We start from the raw sequence: 9,210 nt of genomic DNA, 5'->3' as shown, positions 1-9,210 counted from the left end.
GCGCGTTGCCCGCCCGCCCCCCCCCGTCCCTGACTCCCGCGCGAGTGTCGGCTGGCCAGGCATGGACCCCGGCAGGAGCGGGTGCTCCCTCCTGGCAGGGCAGCTCCCTTTAGCTCCTTGGCACAGGTGGCGGCCGGCAGCGGCACCCGGAATCACTCCCCGCTCTCATGTGTCATAACCTGCTCTGTTGACCTGCCACCCACACGGCACCACTGACCTTGGAAAGCGAAGAGAAACAGGATCTTGTGTGCTTTTCTTCACCACGAGCTGCTCTAGCTGGGCCTGGCAGCGACCGTGCCGTGTTCCCTTCCACCTCACCTCTGCAGCTAGCAGAACCCTGCTTTTGAGCCCCTTTGCAGCAGTGTGTGAGCCCCTGGTCTGCTTGTCTTGGCCTGCTGTGGTGGCAGCCCTTGGAACCTCCGCACCTGGTCATCCAGAGCAGGCCTGAGACCATCACACCTCGCTGCGCTCTACGCTTTGCTGCACCTTTTTTTTGGAAAGGCAGAAGTGCTTCCCATTTCAAGTCATGGCTTTGGCAATTGCCAGGCAATCGTCACCTTAGCCGCTGGTGGGAGGAAGCGGATGAGATTTTCGATCTCTGTTGAGGCAAGTGTTATTTGTGGCTCTCAGCTCGATGAGGGCAGCATTGGAGAACAGTGCCTGGAATGATTTACTGGCAAAGCCTACTCTGTTATCTACGTACTTTTGAGGGCAGAGTAAGCATGGTAGACCAACAGGAGCGATCGGTTCCTTGAACAGCAAAGAGCTTTTGGCAGAAATAGTTGGGATTAAACATTGATTGCAAACTGTTGTTGAGCACCGGTCCCTGTTGTTGATAGATTGCGGTGTTATCACATTTCTAGCGGCGCTTCCAGCAGTGTCAGACAGTACAGTATGTTGGAAAGCTTTGCGTTAATCAAAGCAGATATCAAATCGTTTGCCCACCCGTATTGACAGTTTGCTTTCAGAAGTTGTTTGACGCCTGCAAAATGTGGGGAAGTGAAACAATTAAATCCGTTCATGCCTCCGTGTGGTCTTGTGTATTTGTGGATCCCGATCAGATGTTCTACACGCCCCTTCTCCTAACCAACAGTGTTTCTCTGACATGATGGGTATTCTTTGCCTTGCAGCTTATTGTCGTGTTATTTATTCAACAGGTTGTGCTGTCTTGGTGTTCTTAGAGTGAATTAGCCTTTTCTGGAAACCTATCAGGCAAGACCAAAATGTGGGGAGACCATCGACAAGGCAACAGGATGGGGTCTTTTCGGTAAGCATTGGAGCGTACAGTTTGTTTCAGCATCGTTCTTAAATACAATAAGCCACGGGAACTTCCTGTTTGTCTCTGTTTCTGCCCATCCTCCCATAAGCAGAGAGTTGTGGTAAAAGTTCTGAGATCATGTGCAGCTCGGTGTGATTACCAGCAGGTAGGAAGTTAAGTGGCAGGGTAACTTGCTGCTTTTCTGTGAAGTTTTTTTATTTCTTCCTTTTTAAGAAGATGGATTTTAGTATTTCTGTTCCTTCTCCACGGCACCTTTTCTAGCGATACTTGGCTGAGCTCTTGCAAGCTAAGGTCGTGACACGCTGTGTGGATTGTGGTGCTAAGTGTCGGTAAGACCTAGAGGAGAAGCACCTAGTGATGTGATGTTGGTTCTTTTCAGCCGTGGCACTTGCCTTAACTTCAGAAATACTGGCACTTTCACAGGGTTTTATGAAGACTTTGAGAGTTTGGCTCTCTCCGTGAGGTTAAGAGACTATATATCCCCATGTTCTTGGCCATGCTCCTTCATAAGACATTTTCGAATGTCACTGGAGCTATTTTAAAGGTTTGTGTGCATCTGGACCTGCACAGCATGATATTTTTCTTAGTTTACATTCCTCTGGTTGTTACTAGGTTGCAAGAGGTCTCTGGGTATTTAAAAACAATCAAAGTGGAGGCACCAAGAGCCTCGGGTCTTACACTGTTGTGCATAGTTTTTTCATCCTTTTTTCACTTGTCTGCCTCAGTTACTTGAATAATTGTCCAACTGTAATATACTGAGAAAGCTGATGATATGTGAGCTACGGAACCCGGTACCCTCCAGAACATGTCTTAATGTTTGCGATAGGAGTGTGGCTGTAGTATCAGTAGTGCTGCTCTGCTGATTACTAAATGGATTATTATTTTATTAAGTGGATCTTTACTGTGCGGGGTGGGGGATTCTAACCTTGAACCACGTTTGAATTACTGTTCTATACGGCGGTGAAACGGGGGCATGTAGCTTAGGAAGTCGGTGTATGGTTTGATTAACTGTGCAGATGTCCCCTTGCGTTCTACTGGTGAGTGATTCCTTGGTGAAACTCGAAGAACATGGCTTGCTGTAGTTGCTAAGGAAATGTCTGCTGATTTGGATAGCATTTGTATTACTTTAAAATGTGTTGATGTTTTATTATTCTATTTTTTTTTAAATATATTGGAGTCTCTCTTAAGTGAAAAATCCTGTAGCTGCATCTCAAAAAAAAAACCCACCTCATTGGGTTTTGAAAAACTGTCTTAAGAGGAACCCTCTTCCTGAGTGGCTTTAAGCAGATCTCAGGAGAGCTCCTAGCTGCAGTGTGGTAACCTGGGTGTAAGGCAGCTGGTCTGCAAGCATGAGCACAGCATCATCCTGAGCGCTGAGTGCTGGCGTGTTCCTGTGAGGCATCCTCAGACTCCGAACTGACGGCTTTCAGCATTTTGCTGGTTTAGACTCCAGCAGAAGCCTCTCCAGTCTGTAACAGCGCATGTTTGGTAACCTCTGCTTCGTGTGCCTCAGGATGACGCGCTGAGTTAGCCGCTTGTGACAGTGCCCGGAGAGCTTAAGCTCAAGGGGTTCCTCACTGGCGTGTGCTGGTGCTGCTAATGAACAACCACACCAGCTGCTGGGCCCTTGAACAGCTGCCGAGCTGTGTGCAGGGCAGGACTCTGTGGATTGCTACCGTCATTAACCCATTAATATTGCAGGTATTCCCTGTTGAGTGCTTCTGGAGTTTGTGCTGAAACGGGAGCACCCAAGTTTACTTTCTCCCATCTGTCGTATGCTGCCTCATCTTAAACTGCCAAACATCAATATCTTCTGCGGATCTTATACTGTTACACAACTCTATAAAAGTTTAGAGAAGAATGTGCTGCTGTGTAGATTGCAGACTCTAAGCACGTTATGAATAATACTGTCTTTATTTCTACAGTGGGAGCCAAGAAGAAAGGTTTGCTCCCGGGTGGAACAGGGAATATCCTCCTTCCCTTGATAGTCTTGCTCAAGAAAGACACTCTGGCAACTTCTCTGGCAGAGAATCACTTCCTTTTGATATCCAGGCATTCACAGGCCTCCTCAATCCTCAGTTTGCCAACAGAGAGGAACCTTCTTACAGCTTTGGAGCTAGAGATGGACCACGTAGTGACTTCAGAGGTGGGGAGGGACACCATGATTTCAGGGGCAGAGATTTCCCACCATCTGACTTTCAGGGCAGAGATGAGCCACAGATGGATTTCAGAGGTAGGGATGCCCCGTCTTCTGAGTATAGGGGCAGGGATATGTACTCTGGAGACTTCCGGGAGAGAGAGGGGCCACCTATGGACTTCAGAGGGGGGGATGTTGCTTCAGTGGACTATAGGAACAGGGAGACGTTCCGTATGAACTACAGGGATAGGGAAGCACATAACATGGATTACAGGGGCAGAGATGAACCTCCGTCAGACTTCAGGGGAAGGGGGTCTTTTGACCTTGACTTCAGGGGTCGAGATGGGTCTCATTCTGACTTCAGGGCAAGAGACGTGTCTGAGTTAGACTACAGGGGCAGAGAACAGGGGCATTCCTATTCAGACTTCCGAAATAGGGATGTACCTGATTTGGACTTCAGAGGTATGGGCACCTCTGATCTGGACTTCAGAAACCGAAATGCACCATCATCAGACTTCAGAAATAGGCACAGGTCCCGGTCTGATCAGGATTTTAGGAGCAGAGAAGTGGCTCCTCCTATGGACTTCTCAGATAGGGAAATGCCTCCCATGGATCAAAGCCATGTCGATTTTAGGCGCAACCAAACTACTGTACCTTTAGCAGAAAGAGAGGGCTCTGGTTTAAGCACCAGCAAGAGAGAGGAGTCTGCACTTGGCCTAGACAGACCTCCCTTTGGTAGCCAAAAAGGAGAATTTCAACATTCGGAAGCACCAGCCAGAGAAGAGGAATCCCTCGGATTGGCTCTTGAAGATGACTCTTCACACAATTTTCAAAATAGCCGTGGACCTCTTCCTACTCTTCAGGACCAAGAGGAGCAACCTCAGGCCTTTGCTAACAAGCAGCAACAGCAGCAGCAGCTTCCGGGGGGGGAGCAGCAAAGATCCGATTCTGATCTTGGGTTAAAGGGTGAAGGTGGCCTGGATTTCCTTGGAAGGCAAGATACTGACTACCGAAACATTGAGTATCGCGATGTGGATCACCGGCTGCCGGGGCATCAGATGTTCGAATATGAACATGGCAAGTCCTTCTCCGAAGGAAAACCCAGCAAAGATTCTAGGCCCTATAAGAGCCTTCAGGTAGGTGGTTTTGTCAGTTGATGTTTGTGTTAAACGCATGTTGTCCAAAGAACAGAAGGAGCTGGGCAGGAGTCTTCCGTTCGTATCCCATCACTTCAGGTCTGTCCTAATTCACCGTCCTTCTCCCACATCATCCTCATGCTCCAGGTTGATTTAAAGGACACCTCTTTTATGTCAGAACTACTTTCTTCTCAGTTGCTAAATATGTAGAACCTGATTTGGTTCAGAAAGTCCCCAGGTTGATAGTGACCTGACAGAGGGAGGGTGTTGGGGGGAATTACTGTCTCCTGGAAATTGCTTATGAGCCCCATCAGAGAGAAGCTACTGGCTTGGGTGGCCCTTATAGAACAGTGCAGCTTTGCTTTCCCTTGGAGGTAACGTTGAAATCTGAAGGCCGTGGTAACTGCTGGATTAGTAACTACTGTTGAGTTTGAATCTCCCGCTGCTGGGAAGCAGAGAGTGGCGATTTGCCCGTTTTGTTTCCCTGGTCCTAGACCTCATTGCACAGCTCGATGAGCGTATGAAGCCAGCAGTGCTAGTCCTCCAGGGCTCTCTGAATCTCAGAGTGCTGTGCTTAAAGAGTTGAGCCGCTCTGCTTGTGGGCCTTTGCCTTTGAATTACACCCTTGAGTTATTTTGTTACTGCTTGTGTATCCTGTGAGCTAGCATCTCTCACTTATAAAAACCATCTTGATTGTGTGAACTCAAGGACCAAGATTACCGGACCTGTCCCAAGTACGTGAAGCCAAGCAAGCTCATTCGGCTGGGAGGAGTGCCTGAAACTGCCACAAAGGATGATGTAAGTGGGAGGTTCTTCATTCAAAAACTTCTGTCAAGGATTTCTAAAAGTTCCGTTTTTCAGCCTGGTTGATGTAAGTGGTCTGTCATTTTCCCCAGGGAAAATCCAGATTTGGAAGTCATTGCAGTGTTACTTTTCATCTGATTATTTTGGGTCTTGGAGAGTCTGGGAGCGCTGAGTTTTTCTGCAGTCGTGCGTGAGGTGTTGGTGGCATCGCCTCCACTCCCTTAACATGCCTTACCTCCATCAGTGCTTTAGATACGTATACCAAGTATTGGTTTTACCTTTTCTACTGTATTTTGAGCTCAGATGTTTAGTGTCTAAGTGAACTTGTTTGTTCTTAGTTACCTGAAATTGCTGAAATGAGATCTTATAAAGACGGAATAGTCTGCTGCTGCTGCTGATTTTAGTTAAGAACTAAGAATTGATTTAGGCTACAGGGTAAAAGAAACTCCCTTTCCCAAAGCTTCCTCTGTGAGTTAGGGTGGTGCTTTGGTGGCAGTTCCAGACATGGACCCCTACATCCAGCAGTTTTTGGTAGGGTTAGCTGTGGAGCTTCCAGGGCTCGATATTGGGGAACTCCTGCAGAAACTTTGTCCCTCAGAGGATGATAAGACTTGGAACAGTCACCCCATGTCCCTTTATTTTCTGGAAGGCAGTAAGACATCTCTGACCTTTGACAGAGATCAGAGGTGAACTCTCTGGCCAAAACCGGTGTAATAAACCTTTCCACGGCTGAATTGTCATGTAAATGGTGCTGGCTTATTTAAACAAACCCGCAAAATGCTTCCCAAAACTCAGTAAAGAGTTATCGGTGGGACTTGATCAGGAAAATGTGTCGGTTTGTGACAGAGTTAACCTAGAAAGAAAAAAGTCTTGGGGACGGAGAAATGTATGTTAGCAAGTGCTTCGCTTTCTGAGGCTTGGGTTTGGAGACTGAAGTGGATCTTGGTTTTGCTGCAGATTCTGAATGCTTTCCGAGGGCCTGATGGGACACCCGTGAAGGACTTGCGACTGAAGGATTACAGCTCAGGTGAGAATGCTTTTCCAGTGCTTCCAGTTTCCATTTCACAAAAGGGTATTTTTCACACTGTACTCACTTAGGCAGTTTGGTTAAAGTCTTTGCTGCCATAATTGCAGATATTTTTGGATGAAAATGCCCACTGAGTTTTGTAGCTTGTCCTCTTGTCTTCAAAACTGATGGCTGTGCTCACTGCTGCCTCAGAGGTGAAGCATGTGTCCTGGTGCCTCTAAAGAGACGTAGGAGCAGCAGGAGAAACAGAAAGGCTGTGCTGATAGCCATCAAGACTAAAGCCAATATTGACGTGGGACAGCAGGTTAATTCCTCAGTAGATTTTTTTAAATTATTATTAAATCCTCTTGGATTGTTCTTCATCTTGTTTCTGAGCTGATCTTGCTGTGGAACGTGTCCTGCACAAATAGTGTCCTCAGGAAGCCTGATACATCCTAACATTTCTCCTTCAGTAACATGAGACCATTACCCTTCTTAGATACGAAGACAGGTTAAAAACAGAAAAAGTAAGTTTTGTAAGCAAATATCCAAATCCTGGCTCTGGATGCTCTTCCTCGTTGAAAGAATAAAGTTTTGCTGTACTTCTGATCAGCGTGTGTAGGATTCTGAAGAAGGAAATCTTTTACAAGGCTGCTTTGTGAGAAAGTTGTGCTGGAGCAAAGATGAGCGATGGTAGGAAATGCAGGGTGAGTCCTGGGGACTGGTGTGGATAATTCTGGTAGGAAATACCTGGAAACTGGTGGGGTTTATTTGTTTTTTAAACCTAGGAAAGCAGGGGCCTCTGCCGTCATCAGTGTTTTTTCTTATTACTGGAACGGGTTGCACACGAAGCAGCTGGAATTCCTGGCGTCAATGCATTATGTAAAGGCTTCCTATGTATTTAGTAACAGGGGAGAGAAACTGGGGCAGTTGGGTATTTCTCAAGTATATTTTTGTTTCTGGAAGCTGTCAAAGGAGATTTCACAACCTTCCCGTGAACCTTTGAACTGAAGAACACCCCTGTGTCACATAAGCTGGTCTGGCCCAACTATCAGGGCTTAAGGGGCACAGTCAGTCCTTCCTGCTTCCTTCCCTCTTCTCTCAGTGTAGTACAGCGTGGCTGTCGTCACCGCGCAGCACCCACTGCAACCCAGAAATTGCAACATACTCACTTGCTGCTTGTGCTCATGTGATTTGTCAGTTGGGGTTTTTTTCTGAAATACATCGTTTTGCAGTAATAAATCAACTGGGAATCTCTTCATAAGCCTCTTCTCGTATACGTTATTAGAACTTACTGCCCTCATTAGAGAACTGCTGTCTCCTCCTTCTGTTCCCCGCTTCAAAGGGTACTCGGGATGAGATGCAGTGTGTGAAGTTACGCGCAAAGCCCTAGTATCGGCATATCATGAAATACGGGGGTTGCAGTTTTCTGCCGTCTCCAAAAGCTGCATTCTGTTTTGGTCTGTCTCAGCTGCAAAGGATTTGGTTGGGGTTTTTTTAGAATCTTTCTGGCAATTATGGGGAGGGAAAGAATGAAGTTAAAATTAGCTTGTATTTTATAAGCTATTTAAAGCTACTTAGCCCTGTCCAGTCAACATCAGTAATTTAAGCAGTGTAGCATTATTCTACGTTACGGGGCCGCTCCAAAGACTTTGTTTTGCATTATGTCCTGAGGCTGCAAGTGCAGCTGCTAATTAAAACAGCTTCTGATCCTTCTTACGCAAGATGGGTACGTCTAGGACAATGAAATCTTCCTGAATTGTGAAAACTTCTTCTTGTAATTGGGTAGCTAGAAGCTGTGGTAGATTTAATCCATCTTTTCACATTAGGGCATCCTGTGGAGAAGTGTGTGAAATTGAATTGTGTTAACTTTGGAAAAGCAAAGCCTGTTTGGAACTAGAGGCCAGTCACTGGCTAAACAGTGCTTTTAGGATGGGCTGTGTTTGTAAATATTCATAAGAATTAAAAGCAAACTTGCTGTATGGCCAGTGTCTCTCGGTATCAGCTCAGGGGATGCCGCAGCCTGGCTCCGGGGAGTGCCTGCTAAGCCTGGGTGGGTTTGGTATTTTGGAGTGCTGTCCAGAAATGTTAAAAATAACATTAATCATGAGTGTGCATGTGGAGTGTGTCTGAGAGAAGAATGCCTGCAGCTGCTGGAGAACAATACCCACCATAACAAATAACACGCAATTAACTCAAAATGAGTTCAGAGCCATTTCACAAAAAGATAACGCTTATCATAAAGCTTATCTCAGCAGCTTCAGTGTGATGATTCCACTGTGTGATCTTTCACGAGACTCCTTCTGTTTGGGGGGAAAATAATATGGTTGATTTTTCTTCAGAAAAGCAGCTCAACTTCTTTATAAAGCCATTTCTTTTTATGTGCTGTGTACGTGCGAAGGGAAGCCTATTTTCACTGAAGGTTGTGCCGAGCATGGAACACTGTTCTTAATATATCTCGTGTGATTTTGATGCGCGTTCAAGCTGTTTGGATTAGTTTGTCTCTGAAGCTCACAGACTGAAATGGTGGCTAGCTTTTAAACAAGGTAGTGAAAGGAGAGACTTAAGAAATGGCATAGTAATTCTGTTTGAGTCAAAAAGGCAGATATTTACAGTCAGTGATAACTAGCAAAGTCCAACTTTGTAGTGTTATCCTACACAACCTTAACTTGCCACTTCCATCCGTGCAAATTTCGAATTGGCGCCTGTGTGTTCAGACTGGAAGTATCAGATCCAAGTGTGAGGGCAAGAGTTCTTCTGATGTAAGGCATCAGCCTCAGCAGGAATAACTGTATGGGATCGCTGCCTTATCTTACAGCTTGCCTCTTCAAGTGAGTTTGGTTGCGTC

At 46.2% G+C, this 9,210-nt stretch overlaps 1 protein-coding gene across 1 annotated transcript in view; it reads left to right on the top strand.

The window, feature by feature from the left end:
• Positions 1-1,154: 1,154 nt before the first annotated feature.
• The window catches only part of RBM6 (RNA binding motif protein 6), a 52,526-nt gene continuing 44,470 nt past the window's right edge, over positions 1,155-9,210 (top strand). The window contains exons 1-4 of the mRNA XM_010136763.1: positions 1,155-1,267; positions 3,205-4,552; positions 5,261-5,350; positions 6,314-6,383. Of these exons, the coding sequence (XP_010135065.1) occupies positions 1,224-1,267; positions 3,205-4,552; positions 5,261-5,350; positions 6,314-6,383 (1,552 nt within the window). The 5' untranslated portion in view covers positions 1,155-1,223. The remainder of the gene's footprint in view (positions 1,268-3,204; positions 4,553-5,260; positions 5,351-6,313; positions 6,384-9,210) is intronic.

The sequence above is a fragment of the Buceros rhinoceros genome, unplaced genomic scaffold, assembly GCF_000710305.1.
Source record: "Buceros rhinoceros silvestris isolate BGI_N320 unplaced genomic scaffold, ASM71030v1 scaffold12795, whole genome shotgun sequence".
NCBI lineage: Eukaryota > Metazoa > Chordata > Aves > Bucerotiformes > Bucerotidae > Buceros > Buceros rhinoceros.
The sequence above is the reverse complement of the archived record's forward strand: the minus strand, read 5'-3'. Positions and strand labels throughout refer to the sequence as shown.